Genomic DNA, 26,432 nt, shown 5'->3' with positions numbered 1-26,432 from the left:
CTATAGTTTCAACTTTATTTATTGTTAAGTTTAGTAAGGCAATTCAGCGACTAACATAGTACCGAGTGCAGCGCAATTAGTTTATAATTTTTGTACGACTGCAATCACAACTCTCGAGTTCGATCTTGAAAAAATATGTATATGTTGACTAACATACTAATATCATTAACTCTTTTTTACTTTGAGAAAAAAAAAATTTATATACTGAAATAAAATAAAAATTTCAAGTAAAAAAACAATTCAGTCTCCGTTACATCTTCCTCAGTTAACCAACAATGTGATTGAATATTGACAAAAAAAATTAATAGATCTGTTCCCCTTTAATTACCACGGCAGGGAAACACTAAGTACCCACCATTCGATCGATCACTCCCATATGCAAACAAATTTTATCCACATAAAAATCAAAACATCGAATCACCAAGGTGAAACATATTTTCACCCACGATGATTAATACTTAGCATAGGAAGTAGAAGCCCTAGGCTGCTCTGCAAATTGAAAGGCAGTCAAGCGATCTAAAAGGCTGTAAAAATGATATTAGTCAGGACACGCGCGCGCGTGTATGCGTACGGTTGTTTTACGCGAAGAGCCACGCACAGAGAGCAGAGAACAAGACAAAAGAGCAAGAGAGCGGCTAGGGGGAATCGAGGCAATTTATCGTGGCCAATAATTGACTATCGGAAAACGTTCCGTCACTTCCCCCTTCCCCCATGGCACTTTCTGTTTCCAGTTCTCGCAAACGAATACGCGGTACACGCAAAAGCACAGCCTACGGGCCTAACGAGTTTTTTCGGCTTTCTGCTGCATAAAGTGTCGTTACACTTGGGTGTGTAAGAAAAAAGACGAAAATACCACTCGAGACACCGTTTGCTGGTTGTCACGACGAAAAGATTGTAGAGTTTTGCAAATCGGTGTCTGACTCCAATCGGCTGTTTCTACTTGTTACTTGAGTTTTCAGCTCGTGCTAATAATTGTTAAGAGTAGTGATTGGGTAGTTCTAGTAATCGAACAAACAATCAAGGGACGAATACACCAAACCCCTTCAGTTCAGCATGTTAATCGGTTGTATGAACACCATTGTTATTTTTTTCTAATGATAAACTATTATTTGGTACCATGTTCAAAACGAGATGCAACCTTTATTATTTTATAAGAAGAATCTACTAAAAGACAAGACAGCTATGTGACACCAATCGTCTGTCTCGACTTGAAGCTTCAGTTCGCTGCGTTAATAATTTGGGAAAACATTGTTTATATTTTTTTTCTAATATTTAAACTAGTTATTAAATGTAGGAACTGTCCCCAAAAACGATACAAAACATTAATCAGTTTAAAAGGTAAGCTACTGGAGTTTGTGACAGCTGTCTGACTCAAACCAGCTGTTTCTACTTGAATCTTAGGATCAACGTGCTGATAATTTAAGAGAATATTGTTCATGGTTTGTTTAAATAATAAAATCAATAATTGTTAATAGATATCACATATGCAAAAATATCAAACCTTTATTACTTTAAACTGGAGAAATTATTCGATTTTTTAACAGCTGCCTGACCAATCAGCTGTCTTTACTTGAAGTTTTAGATCGACGTATTAATAATTTGAACAGTTATCGTCAGTTTTTTCTTTGTAATAATGTAGCAAACAATCACAATGAACTAATATCTCCAAAAACAATATCAAACACTCATTATTTTAGGAGGAAGCTACTGGAGTACGCGCCAGCTGTCTGACTCCAATCAGCTGTTACTACTTCGAGCTTCAGTTCGGCGTGCTGATAATTTAGGAAATACCATCCGTATTTTTTTCTCTTAATCAAACCAGTAATTACAACAGCGTAGTATGTTAGAAATAGATATCAAACCCTCATTACTTCAAACGAGCTGCTACAGAAATTTGTTGCAGCTGTCTGATTCCAATTGGCTGTTTCTACTTGAATCTGAAGTTTTCTACACTAACGATTGGGGAAAAATGCAATCTGTGTTTTTTTTTACTACAAACATCTTGTATTTAGTATGTAGGTGTGATCGGGTGCAGAAGGGAAGCTGCTGGAGTTTATGCTGGCTGTCTGTCTAAAATCGACTGTTTCTACTTAAAATTTTAATTGAATGAATAAAAAATTTAGAAAAATACCATTTATATTTCTACGAATGACTCATGACTTTACACGAAAAGAGCTGTTAGAGTTTATAAAAGCTGCCTGACTAAACTCGGCTGTTTCTACTTGGAACTGTAGTCGAGCACGTTAGTCATTTGGAAAAATACTATCTAAATTTTTTTCTAATGCACAGAACAGTAGTTACAATCAAGTACTCTACTGACGATCACAACAAAACCATACTACTTTATACAAAGAGATTTATGGAGTTTATGACAGCTGTCTGACCACAGTCACACGGTTCTACTTAAGACTTTCTCTATGATTCATGTTAACAATTTAGAAAAAAAAAACTGATGAAGGTGATGAACAAACAATCAGATACTATCTTCAATTACGACATTAAACTCTAAGTACTTTAAGGGGGGGGGAATACTGAAATTTACAACATCTGTCTGACCCTTTTGGATGTTTCTACTTAAGTCCAGAATTCAACGAGTTAATAGTCTGGAAAAATACTGATTCTATTTTTTTTGGTTTCTAGTTTCTTGTTTGAGGTACAATCCTGAATTGTATGGTCCTTGGGATCCTTGGGATTCGAATCCTTAGCTACTGCGTGATTATTTCCACCCGTCTCCAGCCAAAAGTGTACAATACAAACATATGTCGAGTACGTGATCGAACCCATCCGCATCCCATCCTTCCATTTCGTGGCACTCCAACTTCTTCTCGACAGTAGTGGTGTAACGTGTCAGGAGCACAACAGATTGTCCAACCTCGATTTATTTTTCCATAATCGTTTTTGTTTGTCCCTATCTCTCACCCTCCACCTGACGTTATGTAAGGGAATTCTCAGCGCTCCCTCGAATGACAATGTGCCTTCCTCCCACTCACTTCGCCCACTCCACTCACCCACTCTTACAATAGCGGGTCTCTTCTTTAAACATGAGTGCTACACTCGGACGAATCTACGAAAACTCCAACCCAAAACACCACGTGATTGTAGCACTAATCATACTGGTATATGCTATGTGGTAGGTAACTATTGTCAAAAGAGCTATTACGAATACGGTGGGCTGGGACATGTCTAGCACAGCTGGCGAGATGGGATTACAACGCGTCAAAAGCACCTCGTTCCAATCGTCCACAAAAGAGCGCAGCCGTATCACTCGTCCAACTGGAAACGCAATCACCCTTTCCACATGTACATAAATCCTTTTTCCCTCGCCGAGAAAAAAAAAGAGAATCATCTCAATCGGCGAGCCCTCTATATCAATAATCTCCCGTTACGAGATAAGGAAGAGTCCCTGAGCTAATCTTAACCCCCCCGTCCCTCCACCCGACGACTCTTCTTTCTCAAAAGGCCTGAGAGAAAAGCCTCCTTTCCATCGCTCCCACGAGCCAAGCTTTTCCTCCACTTCCCTTTTCTGGGAATAAAACTCTCATGCGTGGGTACACGGGATGGGATTAAAGTACATTTTGTACGATTTCTGCGACCGCGTCGCCAAGTTGATCAACGAATTTCTTTCGTGCTAAATATTTCATGAGTCGTCGTCGATAATACAAACGAATATTATATTTTCGCATTTATCTTGTCAAAATTCAGAAAAAACGCAAGCACAGGTCCGTTCTTTATCTCATCCGGAGAACATCCATTGTATTAAAAGGATTCGTCAGTGATCCCCACGGCACATTAGAAACCAACGAGAAGCCCCTCGAATACCTCTATTTTCTCAGAATCCTGTTTTTTTTCCGCGCAAAGGATGTTGTCTTGCAGGATTAAAAAGGAAAATGAGGATTTTTGCCGGCGCGCAGTTTCCTCTTTGAGGAAATAGATTTACTTTCCAGATTTCCCTCTAAATGAATATCGATAATGCGCTCCATCTCCGGTGCACCTCCTCACCATCCAAAGAGCCTCTCCCAACCAACATCCTTTATTTTCGCTTCGTTTTTTCTTTCCTCCGCCTCTGCAGAATAATGTTGTTATTGAAATACAGGCCAGAGCGAGGTAGCAACTCGCCAAGGTGGGGATTTATCTGTGGAAATGAAGCTCCCTGATGGAAAAATTTTCCACAATGCAAGTAGTTCACTGATAGGTAGAGGATTTGTAACGATGAAGCTGAAATTGGTAATCGGATTTTGGCGGTAGTTTGCTAAATCAACTTGATGATGATGCACTGAGCAGTTTTATTAATATGATCGTCCAAGGCAAAATCACGATGGAAGATGGAGGGATGAAAAAGCATCGGCAAGATTCCCTACGATTCCAAAGGTGAACTTTTCCAAGCCATTTGCTCGGCAAACACAATTACGCCGACGGTCTTGCGTCATCCCTCGAAACGGAGGCACGGGGGGAGGGAAAAAAGCTTGGCTCGTTAAAACGGCCGGTCTGAACAGCGATGGATTCCCTTGCCTATCTAATCTTTATGGACAAATCAATCGATAGCCGCGGTTGATTTTTCATGCCCACCTTTGTAGGCGAGAGAGGTAAAGGACGAGGGATGGAAATTTCATTGATCTTTCTGAATTGAATCGAGTTTTGAATTATTTTAACCTCTGGAAAATTGACTGGTGTCGGGCATCATTATATCACGCACTCTGGAATACAGAGTGGGGCTTAGGGGTAACTATATATTGGACTTTAAGTCTTTGAGCCAACAGAGCTTTTTTCATTCATCGACTGATTATACGTTCAAAGTTGTTTTAAAAACATACAAATAGGTATAGGAGGAAAGTTTGTGAGACGCCAATTAGCTTTTCTAATTATGGCAGCAAAGAGACGCGTGGAAAGGGGGAAAAAAAGACGGATCCAAGACTCGAAAGAAGCCGTAATTACTGACAGTGTAGTATCCCAGGGAAAAACAAGCATAGAAGAAAAGAGGAGACACCGTAGAAAATTAATAACATTAGGCGAACGCCAAAGAGGATGGGACGACTCCGCGTCGCTCTTACAAGAGACAGCCTCGTCGAGCAGTTCGGGCACGTAGGTATTCTGGATTTTGCGAAGCTTTTTTACGTGTGCACGATACATAGGGGATGTTGTGTCAATGATAATTATTCTTTCTTCGTATTCCAAGGCTAGGTTTTTCTCAACCAATGCTCAAATTGGACAAATAAATGTCGTTGAAAGAATTATTTTCATAAAAAGAGAACGTATTTATTCGTTCATTGTAATTATTCGCCAGTTAAATTAAAATCCAATATTGCAAGTATATGCTGTCAGTTGTAAATTATTGAAACGACTCGTCTGTGCAAGTACGTGCAATATGCAAATATGCAAACACGATCCGAACGGGTGACTGATGCGAAAAATCTTTTAATCAATACACCCACCTCTCAATTATTCGTCCACGTCAAAGCGTTTTATTAAATAAAAAAAAAAACTCTCATAAAAACTTGGTAACCCTTTAATTACTTATTGACGATCCAAAAAAAGCGAGTGCCCAAAAAATGCCCTGAAAATCCAATGAAAACTTTCAGGCAAGAGCGAAAAAGAGAAAAAAGAAAAAGAAATCAAAGAGTCTCGAGCAACTTTCACGCTTATTGTTCAATCAAACCCCTTCCAGTGCCTTTAAAACTCGTGAGAAAAAAAAAGATGGGAGTAGAGGAAAAAAAGCATCGAAAACATTTATCCGCACTTTTCGCGCAACCCCTTGACTGGTCCTTTCACACTGTACATCCTCGGTTGCGCCCGCATAACTGTGGGCTTCCCTTTTTTTATCCTCTCCAGCCCCTCGCCCCTACGTCCTCGAAATATTCATCCGAAGGCCTCGCACGCAAGCAACCCCAAACTCCGCAGTAGAACGGCTCAGCGTACGGTCAGACCTTCGATAGGGCAGCCCGAAACTGACCGTCATTTTGAGTACGTAATTAAAAACAAAAAATGGGATCGACTGGCGCTTTTTTGAAACACTGTTTGAGAGTGTACGAGGTGGAAAGGAATGTTATTGGTTATAGCAAGGGGTCAAAAATAAAAAGAAACATCGAAGGTAGGTTGGACAACGTGATTGAGATTCTTGATTGGAGAATACATTTGTTTTCCCGACACTCGGGAAAGATTCATTCATAAAGGATGTATGGGTGAACCGATGGAAATCAAATTCCTCGCACGCATGCCGTGATGTAAAGATCATCGAGCCGTGACTCACTCGCGGTCTCACCCTCTCATATTTCATCCTCAGTCGAGTGTCACGAGTTAATGATCTCCCTTGGAGTAAAGGCACACGTGGATCTGACGTATTGTCTCGAGAGGAGAACAAACGACGAAGCTCCCTTTTTTTCCTCCTCCCCCCAAGCCAATGGTCCCCAAATGCTTGTGTTTCGGGGGGAAAGTTTGAGCAATGAGTACAGATACCAGAAGGACAATGGTATATTTTTGCAAGTGAGATGAACAAGAGGCTCTCGAGATGGCTCCAAGGAAGACAGAGAGAGGAAGACGACTTTTTCCACGTTTTTAAACCAAAAGCTAACGAACGAATTGATAATTAAGATCCCAAGATGACACACGAATGGATGGGGAGACGCACAGCGAGACAGAGTGGTGGAGGGGGAGTTGGAGAAAACTATAGCGCAGGAGCACGAATAGTGAAAAGATTCGACTGCCATTGTCCATGCAATGACAACAAGAGCACCGAGGACAACAACAACAGCGACGACAATGCAGGAAAAAAAGCTCGAAATGAAAAGCTCATCGTCAACCAGCCAGCCAACGTCTTTCTTCCCGTCCCCGTTGGATACACGAAGACGAGGGCGCTCAGCGAAAAAAGCAGCAGCAGAACGGAGAGAGGAAGGTACGTATAAAGAGGGGGAGAGCATGCGGGTGCGCGCGCGCAGGACACGTTACTACTGTACACCCAGAAAATAAGAGAGAGAGAGAGAGAGAGAGAGAGAAAGCTCGTAGGTAGGTGGGGATGCTCGATATCGACCCGAGGAGGGCTTTTTCCCTTCGCCGCTGGTGGGACGACGCTAGCAGTAACCCGGCCAGTCCCCCGCGCGCGGGCGGTGTGCATGCAGCTTCCGCGTTAACTTCGAGCCACACGTATACACACTCAACACCATCATCTCGCTGCTCTCAAACTTTGTCGTCTGCTCATAGGAGGGCTCCTGTGCAATATATTGTACTCGGTGCACCGAGCACAATTGGTTTGGTGCGTGCGCGCGTCCGATGCTACCGTAGCCCGTGCTCGTGTTTGCCCCAACGTTGACTTGACCTACTGATGCACAACTTACGAGTGTGTGCCCGTTGATTGACGCGAGATGTAGGGCTCGTGCTCCAACGAAGGGCTCTTGGTGCTCCCGCGAAGTGAAGTTACATAGTTTTTTTTCCCTTTCTTTCTTTCGTGCCCCACGAGTGTGTGCTCTCGGGGCATTATTGTTTCTCTACTGCCACACCTGAGCTTGTTTTTCCGGACATCCGAACAATTGGAGAAGACAGGCCAAACGTCGATTTCAAATTCGAAATATACGTACATTTCGCCACGACAAGTGAAAAAGACAGTGAGCCTATCTCGGGAAATCAACACCGGGATGTGATATCAGCGACACGGCATTGACTCGAGCGCGCCGATTTCGTTCGTATATACGACCGGAAGTGAGAATGAAGTCCAGCGTCGGCGAGCCGGGCAGCCGAGGGGCAGCGAGGATCAGGTAGCGAAAGTGGGTTACGAGCCAATAACTCCAAGCATGAGAGCAACGGCGACCCGTTTGACGATCCCGAGACGATGCTAGAGGACCTGACCGGCCTCAAACTCGCCAAGAGTACCACCAACAACAACAACAACGACGACGGTAATTTGGACACCATTGAACTGAAGGAGGTGAAAGTGAGGAAAATGCCGACGGCCGAGAGCACGAGCAACAGGGCCTCGAACGAGGAGTCGTACCTGAAACGCGGTCGGCCCTCGAATCTCCTGCAAACGAGTTTCTCGAGCGCGAAGCTCGAGTCCCTGTACCACAGCTCGTCGTTGCAGCAGCGCAGGGGCGGGCTCCAGTGTTTCCTGGTGGCCTCGGTGTGCTACGACGCGTACATCCTCTTCCTGCCGGACACGGAGTCGGTGAGGCGCGCGACGACGCTCGTCTGCCTGGTCGTGAACCTTGGGCTGCTCGCGTGGGCCGAGAGGGGCACCAAGGCGCGGGACGTGCTCTGGTCGTACGTGCCCCACGTGGCCTGGCTCGTGGCCGCTCTCCAGTTGCTCGTGCAGCTGTTCCTCAAGCAAACCGAGCCCACGCCACGCGACAGCCTCGGCTGGCTGCTCCTCGGCCTGTACCTGCACTTTGCCACCCTGCCGCTGAGGTTCTCCTTCTGCGCGCTCGTCGCGGCTGCCACCGCGGCCTCGTACATGCTCTCCGTGGTCTGTTTGACCAGGCCCGAGACCGCGGTGCCCCTCGAGGTTCTCGTGAGTACCATTATGTCCTACGTGTGCCTATTTTGTGAGCTCCGTGTGGTGATTGGCTTAAAAAAATTTTTTTAATTAATTTAAAAAAAAAAGAAGCGTGATTGGTAACAATTGATCAAACCACGAGGTTCAAACGAGCGGGCGATACGTGTGTGGGACGTGTGTACGATTGATCGATCGGCCAGCGGTGGCGAGGGGAAGTTTTCCGGTGATTACGCTCGATATTGCATTAATAGCGTCAAACTCGGCGCTTCCGTCTGTATATGTATCAGCTGGTGGCATCTGCCGTTGTATTTTTATCGTCGCGCGGAAAATGCTTTATTGGAATCTCGGTGTTTTTCCTTTTTTCATTAAACTTTGATTGTTTCGTGGAAAAGGTGCTGGTGCACTTGATTTTGTCGGAGACTTACGACTTTGACGCGAGGATTTCGAATTTGTTTGACAAAAAACATATTTTTACCTACGAGTCAATGATTGTGTGTCGTTACGTGAATGAAAAAACATCAGCTTGCAACGATAAATCGTCACCACGGTGCCATGCTGTAAATTGAACCATTATTTTCTCGTCAAAACGTATATTCGTGGTCCATTGTGAATCAATAACATTAATAAAACGCGAATGTTGTTGTATTTCCCCAAACAAAACAGAGAAAAAAATACACAAAAAAAAAAAAAAAAAAAAAAAAAAAAAACAGAGCACACAGTTAATTCACGGATGGAGTATCGAGTTCATTGTGCAAAGCCGGATATTGTACGAGGCGATGAAAAAGATTGGAGGGTACCCCGTACAAACAGTATTTGCCACTGCTGTTGGATTGACGCTGTATTATAATCACAACAAAAACGCTTAGCGTATTTTTTCAAGCGAGAATAATAAACATGTTATCCATACAATCTCCGCTAAAAGTGTGGATTTTGCATCGAATTTGCACTTTTAATAATCCAGTGGACGTGAAAAAAATGAAAAACTAATTTTTCTGATGTTTAAAAAAAAAAAAGAAAAAAGAAAAGATAAAAATTTTAAACACGTAAAAAAAATGTTGCTAATCAACTAGTTATCGATTATAAACATCTAAAAAAAAAAATTCAATAATTGGAATGTTTGTACCGAAAAAAAGTTTTATTCGATTAGCAAGCAGCTCTATTTACAGGCGGAATAATGGTATATAGAGTCACCGCGAGACGGACAGCCAAATCACAGTATTGGTTCTGACAGTCCATTATCTGGTGGTCAATGCCGTATAGTCTTTTATAGAGTTGATTCGACTCGTAGCTGAATAACATCATCCTGATGACAAAAGTTATGGATCCGGGTATCACCTATTATGTCACGTGTGTACGAGAAAAAGCAAGTCTAGGGCCTAGCTGTCCGTCCTGAGTAACACCTGTTGATGGACTCACTCCGTCCAACGAGACCCTGCATTTATACTGACAAATGATTCACTGCGACTTTCACTTGCTAATAAAAGCGTAAAATTGTTTGAGAAAACCTCCTCCGAGCGGGTAGTCGTGTCAAAAAATGTCTCAAAATCTAGTAGCACTAAAATGGTAATCTGACTATACTGTCCATGCAAGTCTACTCGGCCTCGATTTCAAAAGACATCGCACCCATAACGAGTGTAAAATCATTCAGCTACTTCGGAAAGCTTGGGTTGGTACGAACGATACCAATGATTCGGGCAACTTTAATAATGAGCTGTCCGCAAGGCGGGTCCAGATTACAATGTATACTTCCGATGGGCCACACAAAAGCTCAAAAGTTCAAGTATCGCTCGTCCTTTTGACCATGCAAGCTTTGACTGCTGCAACAACGAATAACTTCAACTTTTGCTTGACCTATCAGGTGTCCATCGACACATCCTGCTGTACTTGTGAAAGGCCGTTGTATTAAGCTTGTTTACAATGTCGTTTTGAACTTACTCGAGGTAATACTGGCTCAAGCTGCAACTCGAGATGCATTTTTAATCGGTGCAGTTGACTTAAGACCTCATTAGCAGTTCATACCGTTGCATCGGTTAGCAGAACGTATGTGGTTTTGCACAATGGCCGCGGGACTCGATAGATAAACCGTACAACTAGGGCCTGGGGATAAAGAGCCGCACATGCAGCAACTAAAAGCGAGCAAGGACTACGTATACGTTACCCTCTCCGTCTCGCTCGTCGCATTTACATTAACACATCCCCTACGCTATGTACACGTGTATGTTTTACACTCCCGCTCGTACCACACCTTCGACTCCCCTCCGCACGTGTGGAAACCTATACACACGTACACGTAAGGGCTGTGCTTCTCTTTCACGAGGCAACCTTGAAACTTGCAATTTGCAGCTCCGCGTTGGCTGCTACGCGAGGGAGCTGATAAGGCCTCCCTTCCTCCCTCCCTTGCTGTTACACAGGGATGAGCCGGGCTTTTTAGAGCGACGCTTGCTGATTCTACTAGCTTACACTCTCACACAGACGCTGTTGTAAGATATTATTTTTACATATTCCGCCGGTATTTTTCCTTCAACTTGCTCTTTTACCTTTTTTTTTGGGATTTTTTTTTTTTTTTTTTAATTAAATATTCGTCTAATGATGATATGAAAATTAGCGTGGAGTGATTCGGGAATTCAAAAAGGACTTTTTATTTTTCAATCGATGCACATAAAGTGAGGGTGGCTCTTTTATTGAAATAAATTACCAGAGCCGAATAAATTTTTCGTTACAGTACCACGCGATCCATAAATTAGAGAGTGTTTATTTACACGGTCGGAGGTGCTCGTGTGACATTTTGTTTAATTATAACTGGGCGTCACAATAATTTATCATACGAATAATTAAAACTAACTCCGTACACGTCCGTTTCGCCGCGTACACTGTCTCGTTGCGATGATGGAAATCGAAATTGAAAACATTGCCGCGTTAGCGGCGCTAATGATGTTACCCCTTGGTTTCCGGAAAAAAATATCTCATTAAAACTCGTTACTTCGTTTAATCCTCACACCAGTGCCGTATTTGCTTATTTTCCTTGAAAAAAAATTTCTGTCCTATCAGTATTCAAAAGCAACTCCCCAATTACATGGGCCTACACATACCACCCTGTAATTAACAACTTTACTTTTTATCGGCAAAGCCAACAGCTCTCGAGAGCACCGCCGTCTTAATTTTACAGTCACGCGAGCCACGGACGTGGGTATACGAAATAAACTGAACAAGAAAAGGGAAAGAAGAGCCGATCCATTATTGGCAGCTCCATCGAACGGAGGGACAATGCCGATGGAATTGGAAATAGATTGCGAGTTGCGGGAGACTGCTGTGTAATACACGTGTACAACGTGTGCACGGGTATAGGTACCGCGAAAGCGTGGATTCTCGATTAAAAGCCCTTTTTCCCTTGAAAAGCCTCCTGCGTGTCATTATTATTGTTACATGGTAGTTTTGAATAACGCCCGTCGTGCGATTCCAAAGTTTCTCGCGCTTCGTTAGTCCTCTCCCGGCCTCCCCTTTCTCTTTTTCTCTCTGCAGAGAAACACGGCCTGTTCATTAGGATAATTGGATCATGAGCGTGTTGGGCTCTTGATTAATAGCTTGGGGTTATATTTTTTTCGCTGTTTGGAATTGCAAGTATTTTTTTTTTTTTTTTCATGCACAGCAACACGACTGTGTACGCATGAAACGTGCGAGGCTAAATCATTGCAGTTTTAATTTGCAGACCCGCGTTGTAGCGCCACGAGACAAGTTTGAAAAATACACGCAAACCCAAAAAAGCGATCAAGTGAGTATCTGACACTAAGATCTGCATCTAAATAGAAAAAAAGGTTCATCTCGGGAGAGTGCCCAATTAAGTGTAATTGAACATTAACCACATCTCAAAGAGTATGAGATGAAAAATGATGTTTCCGCCCTCGGGTGGTTTTGGGAGGCTGGTACTTCCTCGGGCGAAAAAGCAGTTTTCCGGAACTCGTTCGAAAAGTCTCCTTTACGAACCTCGTTACGTCCCTCGCCTTCGGCTTGGGCCGCAAACCTCTGGGTTTGCAAACAGAGACTTTTCAAACTCGTAGGAAAACTACCATTATTTTGGTCACCTTCTTTCCATTCGATTTCAAGTATCACTTGGTGTCCATTTGAAATTGCAGGGGAACAAGTGATAAGCTAGTTTCTTTTAATTTCCATCTTCAAAGTTGATGTTTTCAGATTTCTATTTTTCCATCATTCATCTGTTTACGCAGTTCTCGTAGCACACACGAAATGGTAAATAAAACTTGCTGGATACAAATGCGAATATGAGCCATGGGAGCGTTTTCCTCGAATGTTTCAAACCACCGAGAAAAAATAGTATCAGAGAACAAAGAACATCAAGCTCACGGTACTTCCGAACTGTTTTCTGGGATCAAATTCTCGGTGGACAAGCAATACTCGGCAACTTTTATTTTTCCCCTCCCGAGCATTGTACAAAAGTTTATTCCCGTATCGTAATCTTAGACGCAGATTCGAGTATCGGAGCCCGAGGGGGGGACTCTCGCTTAATGCTCGGCCTATGGGGTCTGGTTTCGGAGCGGTGCGCTCTTCCGAAGCGACCCTCCCTTTTCTTTCCATCCTCCGTCAGATTAATGTTCCGTGGGATGAAAATCTTTGCCCGCTTGTGGATATCAGTCACTCCGCGTTAATGCCGTTATTTATTCAAACCAAAGAGGATTCGGGCATGGTAAAATACATGTTTTTTCGTTCACTCGGATTTCACTCGGGCTATGAAAAACATGCTTTTTTTTATAGTGAATCGTCGTTGTAACGTAACAGTTTCGATGAAAACTATTGGCTTAACGATACATCCATTTCTCGAGATAAATTACCGATTCTCCTGACCGTTGATTGTATCGTCAGCTACGAGTACTTCCTTGTTCTTCAGAGTCTCACCAACAGAAATAACAGTACGCCAACTTGAGGAGTTGAAAAAATACTTTCCTCGGTCCTCTTTTTTTTGCTCCAGAGAGCTGTTTCTGCAAGGAAAACAGCTTGAATCCATTTGTCGGATGATCAACTATTTGTCAAACGTTTCGCCCTTACGCGCGTGCGTCAATCTCCCGACGCTCGACAACTATGAAATTTCCCGATGGAAGACCGAAGAAAACTCCGAGGCGCTTCCTCCCTCCTCGAACGCGTTCTCGTATCGATTTGGCCATCAGGGAAAAGTTTCCGAGCGAAACTGCCGGAAGATCAAAAATCTCGAAAAGTCACGTCCAACGCCGGGTCGACTTCTGTTCTGTCAAATTTTTTTTTTTATCGTCGTTTTTCAATGAAAGCGAATCGCTACGAATTGCCCCAACGTTGTACACAAATCACCGAGCGCGCGGCCTACTAGTTCACCCCACGTGTTGTACACAAAGGGAGTCCTAAACGCCAAAGTTCGCAGAGCCCTCGATATTGCTTTTTGTTTTTGTTTTTTTTTTTTTGTTTTTCTTTCAACAATAAATGCGCTCAAAGTTCGCTGCGTCGCTGGCACACATCGTGACAGATACTTTGGCGCCTAGATGCACACAGCTATATTCGCGCACGTGCGACCCGAAACTTTCATTCAGGCGTGGCTGACGCTGCCAAGCTGTAGATTTCTTAAGTTTGAAAAAAAAAATAGAAAAAAATTATTTTTATGACGGATGACGTTTCATCGGGTTGATGTTCGCACTCTCGTCACACTGGCGTTTGTTTTAAAGGCAAGAGTTTTTATTGCTTTGCGCATTTTTTCAAACATCTGTCCAACGCGTCGGCCATTCGTTGGGTTTGTGGATCCATTAAAGTGCAATCGACCGACAAATGTGAGGTTTTAAAAATGTCAATTATATTACTTGTGGATAAATTTCCCCCCAAGCTCCGTAAATATCTTGGACAACGTAACTAATTAAATTTGGCTAGTACATCGCAACACTTCCTCGACACGGTACCTTTCCGATCTCTCCGGTATCTGAACATGTGTGACAAAAAGAAAGAAAGAAAAAATCACACCGTAATATCAAAGGTACACCCAAGGAGCTCAGGAACGCAAGGAGAACAAGAAGAATTAAGGCCACTAGTCTATTGACGGTGGGTAGAGGCAAAAAAAAAAAAAAAAAAAAAAAAAAACTCTCAGCACCGAGCTCGATCGATGGTGTCCTGAGTGCCGCGTACAAGGAGGGAGAAATGGCAATGATGATGATGAAAGCCACAGGGTACACACGATAAGGCGTCGCGATAGTATTATATACGCACCACTCGTGGGCGACGCGTATACGCTTACAGAGGAATGTGTCCGATGGAATCGACGGTCGCGCTTGATTGCAGCGTGCACTACATCTCTGCTAATTGCACGTGCGCGGGCACAAACGCACCCAAAGACGAGGTAATAATCATTAGCTTTACACGGACACGCTCAAAGTATGTGCAGGTCACAAAGGAGAAAATACTCTTATATAGGGAGGGAGTAGGTACACGCGTGCCGGGAAGAGATAGGAGGGACACAGAGAGAGAGAGAGAGAGAGTTTGGAAATTACTGCACCTGGCGCTTTGTGCCTTTGGCTCCGCTGGCCGGTGGGGCCTTTGAGAGCAGCCCGTTTGGGCTAACGAGGAAACGGCCTGTCGCTCTGTGTGTTTGCGGGTGTTGGGTTCTTTCTTTTTTTTTTTTTTTTTCGTGATTAAAAGTGTGCTGATTGAGGCGGGTGGGTTTACGGCTTTGGTCCGCTTTGGTGAAGGCGAATCGTGCGCTTCGGGGGAAATTTGGGTTATTTGGCTCAATGTTTGAAAAGGCAGCTTTTTGTGTGTTAGCAGAGATCGGGTACAAATGTGTTTTGTTTGGACTACTTTTGAATCCAGCAAAGATGATTTTTTTCCGACCGTAGCTTGCAAGTAATAGTGCGATTTTTATTTTTCTTATTTATTTTGGTTTAACCAGGTTTTTACTTTATTTGTCGGAATATATTTAACAGAGCAAGGAAGAAGCTTGTTCTCTCGTTAAATCAGTTGAATTGTTTTGAAGTCAGCAGTGAGTAACGTTGTTTCTCCTTTTTTGTTTTTTTTTTTTTTTTGAGATATCATAAATCTTAAAATTGTAACACTTGAAGATCGAAAGTAAAAAAAAAAAAAAAAAAAAAATTACAATAGAACCTACTCGATAAAAAAAAAAAAAAAAAAAAAAATCATCGATTCGCCGTGCTTCAGTGGCTGTGTTTCAATGCAACACCGTTATATCGACTCGGCGAGTTCGCAGCTCTTTCAGCATCCATTCGCGTTTTTGCATCGACTCGAAACAGCTGCTGAGCAAAAATACCTATCCGCAGAGCTTGCGGAGCGTGGGGGCATCGATAAAATTTCTCAAGCAAAGCATTCAAAGTCTTTCTCCCCAACATACGTTCGTACGTAAGGAGGACTTGTATTGAAGAAAAAGGAATGTGAATCAAGGCATCCCTGGTAAATATAGAAAATCCGATACCATCTGACGAGACCATCCTCAACTACCCCTTATCGTCAAATGTTTGATGATTCGAGTATTTAGAATGAAAACAGCTTATCTCCGGAATTTACGACTCGTTGAAAGGGGGACAAATCAAGAAAACATTTCCTACTGTACGGGTAACTACGTATACCTACTTGCCAGAGAGCGCAATCACGATAAGAGCAAAACAGCACATGTGTATGTACAATCACGTGTGGGTATGTAAAACGCGTCGCGAGAACGAAAAAAAAAAAAAAAAAAAAAAAAAAAACAAATCGTGTCACGGGCGGGGTGATGCGCGATAAAAGTAAAACTTCCCCCACTTTGCTCCAACCCCTTTTTTCACCCGCAGCTGACCTGCTACTGGTTACGTTTAACGATTACGTCCCACGTGTACAGGCGCTGGAAAAGAGGCTTTGTCAAAGTCAAGCCGAAAACCTGCCGATCGGTATACATGCATGTGTACACGCGACCCTACTCTATTCTCATGGCACACTATGTCGAGTCCTACTCCCACGTGTTCGGGTGTTATCAATGCGAGTTATTTTTTTTTTCTTGCGCCATAGACTTTGGAAACTATCCTGTATTTAAAAATAAAACATCCTAAAATAAGCTGTTTTTCGGTACCACATAAAATTATCCGTGTACAAAAAAAAAAAAAAAAAAAAAAAAAAAAAAAAAAAAAAAATCCTCTCGATTATTTTCAGATCCTGACGATAAGCCTGTGCGTGTGCGCGGCAATCCTCGGGGCGTCGACTTACTCCCTGGCGGAGTTCCAGCAGCGCCGAGCCTTCCTCGAGACGAAGCAGAGCCTGGAGATGCAGCTGGTGATCGAGGAGCAGAGCGCTGAGCAAGAGCGCCTGCTCCTGAGTGTCCTGCCGGAGCACGTGGCCGTGAAGATGCGCCAGGACCTCGACGCCACGACGGACACGCAGTTCAAAAAGATCTACATGTCGCGGCACGAGAACGTCTCGATACTCTACGCCGACATCGTCGGCTTCACCGCCATCTCGTCCACCTACTCGGCCAGCGAGCTCGTCAAAATACTCAACGAGCTGTTCGCTAGGTTCGACCAGCTCAGCGAGAGGTCAGTGCTTTCGGTACCACGTCAATTGGGAATTTACATTTACTCATTTATTACAATTATTTTTTTACTAAACAGTTGTTGTTTTGGGACTTCTTTTGCGGGTAACGTGGGAGGAAACGCCACAAACATGTGTTGTCTACATGAATATACATACATTCAATCTCGTCGTGTTATCACTTTTGGACTGTAAATGACAGGAAAAAACCAATGTAGAAAGTGCGTGGAGTGAAAAAAAAATGGCCCGTCGCAGATTTAACATATGCATACAAGTGTGTCAAGTCAAAAGCTTGCACTCGTGTCAATCGTTGAAGAAAAAAAATTGTTTATTTCAACAAAACGGGCGACAAATTATAGTTTACGGAGCCTCTCCTTGGATTTCCTTAAAATATTGATCAACGTTACCATAATACACTTACCACGCTTTAAACGTGTATACCTTAACACGTATACACGAATGTGCAATGAAAAAAAAAAAAAAAAAGAGAGAGAGATTATAACTCATAATTTAGACGTTTCCTATAGTCACCCGAGTAGCAATTTTCTTCTTTTGACTAATCTTTTGCCTTTGAGAAGGCAAAGAAAGTTTCTTCCTGTAACCAGTCAAACGGACTTGGATCCAACAAACTTGGAACAAGAGGCCTTTCGCGAGAAGAAACTTCATCACCGAGAAATACACCCATTCGGTTGTCGGGGCACAATGAGATCACTGAAACGTCCCCAGAACCAAAGAAAAATTAATCTCCCTTGCCGGGGAAAAGTTAAAAAAAGAAATTGGGTCGCACGCGTGCCAGCAATTTCGCTGAAATTCCACGAGAGCAAGCAAGGGGAAGTGGGGAGAAGCGTTGCTAAGTACGTGCCCTGCAGGGTTAATCATCTCACGGCTACCCCCCTTGGATACGTCACTTTAGCCGTACTTAAAACCGAAGGGTACAGGGGGGTAAGGAACTCTTGTTCGCGGTTTGGGCTATTTCGAGGTGAATAATGGAAACGCTGTGCTACCGTACAGCAAATGGCCGAGTCGCCGCAGATGTGAAAATCGAACCTTCGTCCAACACTCGGCTCCCGAATTACTTTCCATTCGTCACTTTTATTCGGTTGGGGCTTCCTCATTTTCTTCAATCACACGACCAAATTGCTCACTCTTCGCAACAGCTGGGAGGGACGATAGTAACGAGGTACCTGCCACGACCTGATTCCGAAAGTTTGTTCGAGAAAAAAAAAACTACTTGCGCCAAAAAAGTGTTTGTTGAAAAAACGAAATAACATCAGCTGAACTTCCCAATGGATCCAAACACTCACGCGCAACTCTGGTTATTTTCCAGAGCGGACTTTTCCGCGCACCGTGAAAGGGTAAACAACGCAAACGCACGCCGGAATGTTGACAGTCCACCGCGGACGTCCGCCGCTCTCGGGCTGAACAAATAATACGACGAGCAAAGTGTCCGAGCCAGCTGGGACGCGTGTAATGAACGATCGATAAGTTGTACATGAGGAGCAATAAAAAAAGGGGGGGGGAAGAGACTAGGCGATGGAGGGTAGGTGGCGAAAAATAGATCCACTGCGAGAGCTGGCTCTTTTCTCAATGGGCGTTTACACGCGTTAGTTGTTCCCTTGCGTTTTGGTGGTCTATTCGGTGCTTATATGTATATAACGATTCTTTTGGGGATAAGTTTTTCAACTTTTTTTTATTGGCTTTCACGCGTTGTGCTACGTGAATGAGCAATAGAACGGTATTGTACTATCGATTTGTGACGAGTGCGACAGGTGCGGTTTATCACGTACGGAACGATTGTTGCTTAGGAATGTTTTAGCAAACGCGTAGAAAAAAAAAGAGAATGTAAAAATCATAAAAGGTAGCGATAGAGAGTCTGATGTTGAAAATCAACGTGTCCCCAGATACGAGCAGCTGCGCATAAAGATCCTGGGCGATTGTTACTACTGCATAAGCGGAGCGCCCCAGGAGCGTCCGGATCACGCGGTGCTGTGCATCCACATGGGCCTGTCGATGGTCGAGGCGATCAAGTACGTCCAGCAGAAGACCAACAGTCCGGTCGACATGAGGGTTGGCATACACACCGGTGCCATTCTCGCTGGGGTGCTCGGACAAAAACAATGGCAATTCGACGTTTACAGCAAGGACGTCGAGCTGGCCAACAAAATGGAAAGCAGCGGACAAGCTGGGTGAGTTTGGTTTTTTTTTTCTTTCTATTCGTGAAAAAAAAACCTTTTCCTTTCAAAGATCCGAATGAATGGCTCTTGTGTTCCGCGTTGCCATACAGAGTGGTTTTTCGAATTCACCGTCAAAGCCAATAAATGAAATCGATTCCGGTAATAAGCGTATACGCGCGTATACAAAGGAACGACAAAACAACATCAAAGAGGCTCTCGAGCCATTCACAAAGTCCCCGCGATGCACCTGCATCCGTCCTCTATAGACTGGCCATGTTCATCAGAGCGTGTAATAACCATTATCTTATACCCGCGTGTGTATATATAGCGTATAACAGAGAAAAAAATGCACCTCTACGTGTGTGCACGTGAACGTACGCCTATGGACATTATTTGCAACCCAATGGTAGGTGGTATACTGCATGGTATGGCACGGAAGTCGTGTAGCTGGTCCGAGAGAGATGAGGCATGGGAGAGAAAAAAGCTCGAGTCAGCTTATTGTCTGTACTCAATTCATTCGAAAGCTCTCATCGTGACGTGTTTTTTGTTACTCCTAACCAGCTTTTATGCTTATCTAAGCAATCTTAAAAAGCGTGTCACCTCAGATATACCGATGATTTTTCAAAAATTAATTACTCCTGTACACATCCGCAAGCTCACTCGCAAGCTCTGTTGCGGCAGAGGTCACACGGCCATTCATTCATTTCCCAATCACCCGGCCGAGTTATTTGGATCAAAGATACCCAGGGTAGCGTTAAGCGAAAGCTCGTAATCTCGGCCGAGAGAAAAGGATCACGTGCAATTAAAGCGTCAATTTCTTGTTAACGCGATCGCGCACGTATTCACAACTTGTCTCGGTGATTCGAGCGAGGGGTGAGCTCCGCGGCGATTCCGAGTCAAAAGAAGAGAGTTAAATTGCTCGGGGTCGACTTGTATCCCTACGGTGCTCGAGCACGGCATAGTTTGGAGCATCGCTCGGCATTTAGCTCCAAAGGAGTAATTACACTCGGAACGTCCTTTCCGATAAAACGACGCCGCTGCCGAGCAGGGGGTGTGTGCACAAAAGTTGAAAAAAAAGAAGGAGGGGAGGGGGTCAAGTCAGGCGACGGGAGAAAAGTGGATGGCCCCGGGAGTAAGTAAGGGTACGAGCAAGTAGATCCAACGCCGGCGTGAAGGACTGCACGGCTGCAGGAGAGAGCCGTCGGCTAAGAGGTATTAAAAAGTCTCCTGGCGCGACGTCCCATCCCCGGCAGGACGCCAGGGATTCCTTTTCGGTGTATATACGAACTGACTCGTGCCAAATTGCCTCTCGTATGTGTGTGTGATGTTTTGCGTGATTAAGGGAACGAGTCTCGTCGAGGCGATTAATTTAGGGTTCGAGTGATACGTTGGATGCAGGAATGAGTAAGGTGAGTCGGAAGGACTCGCTCGGGCGGAAATTTTGTAAAAAAAAGATACTCGCTGTTAATTTGGTACGTACAAATAGTAGTACTATAGAATACATTTCTATTCGTGTTTACCGTTAATAAAACCCTTCCCTTTTCACCTCTATAATTATGGGAAACACATGAAACTGAGATCACTTGGAACTTTAAAGCTTCGGTTCGAACGAAAAAAAAGCTCACGAGGCCCATAGGCATCATCTCCACTCGAAAGGAAGCCACGCACACACACACACACACATGCCGAGAATGAGAGGAAGGGCCGAAAGAAAAAGAGCCTTTCCAGCCCCTCCGCTCCCATTGCCAAGGGTTCAAGTAGTTCGTGCCATCTCTAGAGAAAAAGGAGAAGCGCGAGAGCAAAGGGAGTATAAGAAGAGCCGAGGGGGAGGGGGGGGATATCGGGTGCCGTCCGCAGCTGGAATTGCCTGATTTATACGCTTATGAGTCGGGGGAGCTGGAAAACGGGCGAGGCTTTTGCGGCGGAAAGTTTGACGCCGGTGGTTATACTCGAGCGCGCGTGTGCGGAGCTTTTATTTACACCAACGGTCGGGGGGGTGGGGTGGCTGTATACAGCACGAGAGCCGGCTAATGCCGCTTCCTCGAGGTTAACGGTATACGATGGCTATTCTTCGGGGGGTTGGGTGGGAGAAAAAACTCGTCGCCGTCTCTGATACCGGGATATATGGACGATGATGATGATGATGGGGTAAGTTTCGAGTGGCCTTTTATTGGCCATTCGACGTGGCGTTTATTTACCAACGAATGGACTCTGCTGAGGAGTTGATGGTTTTCGAGTGTGCATGGGCAGAGATGATGAAATTGCTGTCTGCAGTCTATACACTCGCACACTGGCAGATATTTTGTAAAGAAAAGACGCGCAAGTTTTGGTGGAATGAAAGAAAAAAAAGCTCCGTGTCAGCATTAAAATGGTTCTTCCCTCCTTGATTTCGGTGTCCCCCAGCCGAGTGCACATCTCGAACGTGACTCATCAGTTCTTAAACGACGAGTTCGAGGTGGAACGGGCGTACGGGGAGATGCGCGAGGAGGCGCTCAAGAAGGCCGGCATCATCACGTACTTCATAGTGAGAGCGAAGCGGCCCTTCCAACCGGCCAAGACCAAGAGCTTGGCGTCCCTCAACGACGTCGAGTACATCCAAAAGCCCCTGCCCCAGGTCACCGACACCCGCACCAAGGAGGACTCGGAGGAGTTCCGGCAACGACTGCGCAAGGAGCTAGACAGCCGGGGTACGTACCTCCCCTCCCCCCCCCTTTTCCACACCTATACACAGAGACGTGTCAAAGTGTAGTAAAAATTATGAAAAAACAAGTGGGTGGAGGGGCCGAGCTCAAGGACCACGCGTCCGGGCTGACGCTGGCCTTCAAGGACCCCGGCCTGGAGAAGGGCTTTCACGGGGTGGAGGAGGCATTCTCGCCGCTATCCCTCCTGGGTGGCCCGCTGGTGCTGTTGTGCGCCTCGCCGCTCTGGAAGTTCCAGCCCTGGGGTCCGTTCACGTGGGGCGGTGCAGTGGCGGTCAGCTTGTTCGCGGTCTTCCTGGCTGGCGCCACCTGCCTCGGCCGCTCGATCCAGGCTGGTTGGCTCCGGCGCACCCTGGCCGTCCTCATGATCTTCTCCCTCGGGATCTTTATACTGCTGGACATGGTAAGACTACGGTGCCCTTTTTTTTTTTTCTCTCATTACGTAAGTATCAATGACACGGTCGACAGGCAAACTGCGGGATAATCGAGAACCTGGACCCGCACAACCCGAACAGCAACGTGACGGCCCGCTACTCGCCCCGGTGTCCCTATCCATCCTACTACTCGTACATCGGGGCTCTGGCCCTCGTGGTCATATCGATGCCGACCTACATATGTTACTGGATGAAGGGCCTGATGATGTACGCGCTGGCCGCGGCTCAGTGCGTCATAAACATCGTTTATCTCGGCCCGAGCCTCGACCGCGAGGACTTGGCCAACGCCTCGCCCGATCAGGACCTCATACACCTCAAGTACTCGCTCTCGGCAACTCAGCTCACCATAGCCTTCGTCCTCCTACTCGTCGCTCGATACGTAAGTTTTTGTTTGTTCATTTGCTTGTTGCGTCGCAATAACTACAACTCTGGGTTTGATTGATTTGCCGTTGGGTTTTTTTATTTTTTTTATTTTTTTTTTCTATCTCAGGGATATAGTAATCTATTTCCCGGGGGAGAGATTGGAATCGAGTGGACGACGGGGAAGGGATGATGGAGACGATTAGAAATCGATGGGGAATTTTACGATGCTCCGGGAGAGATGAAAATTCATGGCGGTTGCGGGCGTAGTCGATTGAATTTGGAATATTGACGTACACAGAGATAGCGGTTTTAATGGTCATCGCTCGCAGGCAGGGCGTTACTTTTGTTTATTTACCTTTTTTTTTTTTTTTTTCCTCTTATCGCGGTGTATGTACACCCGTACATGGTAAAGGAAAAACCTCTCCCAAGGTCCTTTTCATAATGCGAAGGCGTTTTTATAACCATCGGGCTTTTATTAGCTCTCATCGGGTTTAATTTAAGAATCGAGCTTTTTTTTGCGATCCCTCGCACGGCATGAAAATTCATTCATTCGGTCGTATAACTATTGTTAGAACACCGTTACAAGAGCAAAAAGAAAAAAAAAAAAAGTAAAGTAACCGATGCAGTAAGGTTTGTAACGGTTAAAAATAAAATTGATGATTAAAAATAGCAGAGGAGGTAGAAAAACGGAATCTCGTCACGGCATCGAGAGAAAAAACAACAGAGGGGGGAAAAAACATGCATCCTCATTAGAGGGGGGGGTGCGAAAAACAGGCGGAGAAAGAATCTCGCCTCAAAGAGAGCCCAACAACGACCTAGTTCTCGCATCCTGTAACCATCACGTGCTCGCGTAGAAATTAAATTCACACCACGCGTGTGTGTGTGTTGGCACGGGCAAGGGAGGGTCGAATTGACCATTGATTAATTTAACGGATAAACGGCCGGCACTCGAATTTCTCGTCCCACGTCACAGGGGGAGCTTTTGTCCGTCTCGGAGAGTACGTATGTGCGTTTGCGGAGGAGAGAGAAAAAGGCCATAGGGAGGGGCGGGCTCGAAGAAAGATGAGGAGGCTGACTTTTACGAGTTAATTATGGATGCCAAGAATTTTAATTTTTTTCTCTGGTTTACACTCAAAGACTCTTTGTCGTGGAGCCAATGATTATTTTTTTTTTGTTGATGTTTTTGATTCAAAGCACCGAGCCTCGAATGATTTATTTAGGAGCCACTTTTGAGGGAGAGCTCGTGATGTATACACCAGCAGCAGCACTCACTCGCGAAACGAGGTCGTCGTAAAGTCCCCGTTCCTCGCGAGCCGTGCGATGAATTTTGCAAAATTTTAAGTGGGATCTCGTACGCGCGAAAGACGGAGGCACTGTATATACGTGTACGTCGAGTGAGTGCGCATAAATCGGGTCCTTGCAGATGGAGCGAGCCCGTAGGATACTGTTCCTCCGAGGACGGGAGGTCGAGGCGCAAAAGGAGCGCGCGGCTGACATAAAGCGCCGCAACGGCGTCCTCATATTCAACATCCTGCCACCCCACGTGGCCACGTATTTCCTGTCGACGCGCAACACCCGCCACCACGACGATCTTTACAGCCAGAGCTACGCCGAAGTTGGGGTGTTGTTCGCCAGTATGCCCAACTACACGGACTTTTACAGCGAGGAGACCATCAACAATCAAGGACTCGAGTGCCTTAGGTTCCTCAACGAGGTCATCTCGGATTTCGATGCCGTGAGTATACGTATATAATAGCTAAAAATCGTCAACTTTCGTTTTTGTTTTTTGTTTTTTTTCTGCGAGTTTTACACCGGTGCAATGCCTTGGTGCAATCAATGGTTGTTGTGTGATGATGATCTACAAATGAATATCCTTTATTCGAACTGTATGTGTATACACAGGAATTAGAAAATAAGAAAAGTTCTTTTGGGTAATTTCATTTTCACATGGGGTTGCTTTTTGTTAAAAAAAACATCTGTCCGAGGACCGGATGATCGTGTATAATTATTGTATTGTCGTTTTTTTATTTAGATTCTGGAAAAGGAGCAGTACAAGGATATAATAAAAATAAAAACCATCGGTTCGACGTACATGGCGGCGTCGGGTATAAGCGACTCGGCTGAAGACGAGAACGCGCCGCCCTGGCAGCACCTGTCCCGGCTGGTCGAGTTTGCCCTCGAGATGAAGCGGACCTTGTCGGACATCAACAAAGAGAGCTTTAATCACTTCGTCCTGAAGATGGGGATCAATCACGGGCCGGTGACCGCCGGAGTCATAGGTGCCCGCAAGCCGCACTACGACATCTGGGGTAACACGGTCAACGTCGCCTCGAGGATGGAGAGTACCGGCAAAGTTGGCTGCCTCCAGGTAACGATTACCTCAACCGCTTATTCTTTTCCATTGTCATAACTCGTCGTTTTGTGCGCAGGTGACCGACGAGACGAGAAAGATCCTCGAGCCTTTCGGCTACGGTTTCGAGCAACGCGGTCTTGTGTTCGTGAAAGGCAAGGGCCAGCTGCTCACCCACTACCTCATCAAAAAGGACGGCGAGCTCCTCCACCTCGACAGCGATTTGCCGGTCGAGCCGGCTCATCCCATTATCTACCAGTAAAGGAGTTCGCCCACTGACCGACTGATGGTAAATAAATCTCCAGGAGCTTTTTTAAAGAGCGAGACAAATAAAACCGAGCTGCTACTCCATCGCACGAGGAAGGAGACTTTGGGCAGCGGGCGCAGAGAAGAAGTTTCGATCGGGAAGTTGTTTTTTATCTCCATTGTCGTCTAAAAATAACGCCCCCCCCCCCTCGCAAGGGACGCGAAAAAGAAGCGTACAGGCGCGCGTGTTTGCTGTATATACACATGTCGTACAGGCGAGGCAGGTGTAAAAAGTCGTCCATCCCACCCAAGGGTCTCGTGCGTCATCCATTGTTGAGGAGATGATGATCCTACTTATAAGGAAAGGGCGCAAACAATGGTGATGCGAGATCGGGGGCTAGGGTGGACAAAGCAGCCAACGATTGTAATACATGAACTTATCTACCAGTTGTTAAAAAAAAAAAAAAAAAAAATCGAAATTGATTCTCAGGCAATACGTAGGAGTAAACAGGTTTTTATTTTGTTTTTCCGAATAACTAAGAGCTAGTCGATACATGTGACTGAAATGGTATATTATTCCTCTTACATGACAAAAAAAAAATTATAAATTAAACGAAAGAGTGCTGTATGAAAAAAAAAAAAAAATAAAAACAATGAATTTGTAGACATAAAAAAACGGTGATTAATGGGAAAAAAATACGAGATCAACGTTGATAAGAGGGAATGACGATACCGTAGCCCAAAGTTCTACTGCCGATGATAGCATTTAGTGGAACGTTTATTTTCTCGAGTATTGGAACATCTAAAGCTCCTTATTTTCCAAATTGAAAAAAAAAGTGGTAGTGCGAACAAAGACTTTGTACGGAGTGCACCTTCGAATGTTAACTATAACATATGTAATAATGTTGATGTGTACCTGTGTAATAAGATATGGAACCTAAACCCTGAATGGACGTAGTAGGGTAGATTGGAAGACGTTTTAGCAAATTTCTATATAAAAAAAAATAATAATAATACAAAAGTCCTGAATGTCTTTGCTCGTGTGTAGAAAGATCTATTGTTTTTCTGAAATGTCAGTGCACACAGTGATAAAACGAGTCTAAAGTTACGTAATTTTGAAAACTCGACGTTCAGCTTGAATATTCTATGGTAAAA

General features: G+C 44.6%; 1 protein-coding gene across 2 annotated transcripts; it reads left to right on the top strand.

Moving 5' to 3' along the window:
• The first annotated feature begins 7,141 nt into the window (after positions 1-7,141).
• On the top strand, positions 7,142-25,405 carry Ac3 (adenylate cyclase 3). 2 transcript variants are annotated; one of them, XM_089594165.1, is made up of 9 exons: positions 7,142-8,485; positions 16,637-17,016; positions 18,913-19,197; positions 21,589-21,872; positions 21,956-22,287; positions 22,353-22,697; positions 24,105-24,416; positions 24,714-25,049; positions 25,111-25,405. In XM_089594165.1, the coding sequence occupies exons 1-9, from the start codon at positions 7,817-7,819 to the stop codon at positions 25,291-25,293; spliced, it is 3,126 nt and encodes a 1,041-aa protein (XP_089450291.1). In that variant the 5' UTR covers positions 7,142-7,816; the 3' UTR covers positions 25,294-25,405. The 2 variants fall into 2 exon arrangements, with proteins under 2 accessions (XP_089450291.1, XP_014212888.2); XM_014357402.2 differs by having other exon boundaries at positions 7,142-8,491.
• Positions 25,406-26,432: the final 1,027 nt, after the last annotated feature.

The sequence above is a fragment of the Copidosoma floridanum genome, unplaced genomic scaffold (assembly GCF_036245765.1).
Source record: "Copidosoma floridanum isolate Cflo_tuat_1 unplaced genomic scaffold, Cflo_Japanese_pri ptg000021l, whole genome shotgun sequence".
Taxonomy (NCBI): Eukaryota; Metazoa; Arthropoda; class Insecta; order Hymenoptera; family Encyrtidae; genus Copidosoma; species Copidosoma floridanum.
The sequence above is the reverse complement of the archived record's forward strand: the minus strand, read 5'-3'. Positions and strand labels throughout refer to the sequence as shown.

Excerpts from the sequence above, each read along its gene's own strand:
- Ac3 (XM_014357402.2), top strand. The coding sequence starts at position 7,817 with ATGCTAGAGGACCTGACCGGCCTCAAACTCGCCAAGAGTACCACCAAC. Across the intron at positions 19,198-21,588 it reads GAAAGCAGCGGACAAGCTGG|CCGAGTGCACATCTCGAACG; the intron begins GTGAGTTTGGTT and ends GGTGTCCCCCAG. Across the intron at positions 22,288-22,352 it reads TCTTTATACTGCTGGACATG|GCAAACTGCGGGATAATCGA; the intron begins GTAAGACTACGG and ends CACGGTCGACAG.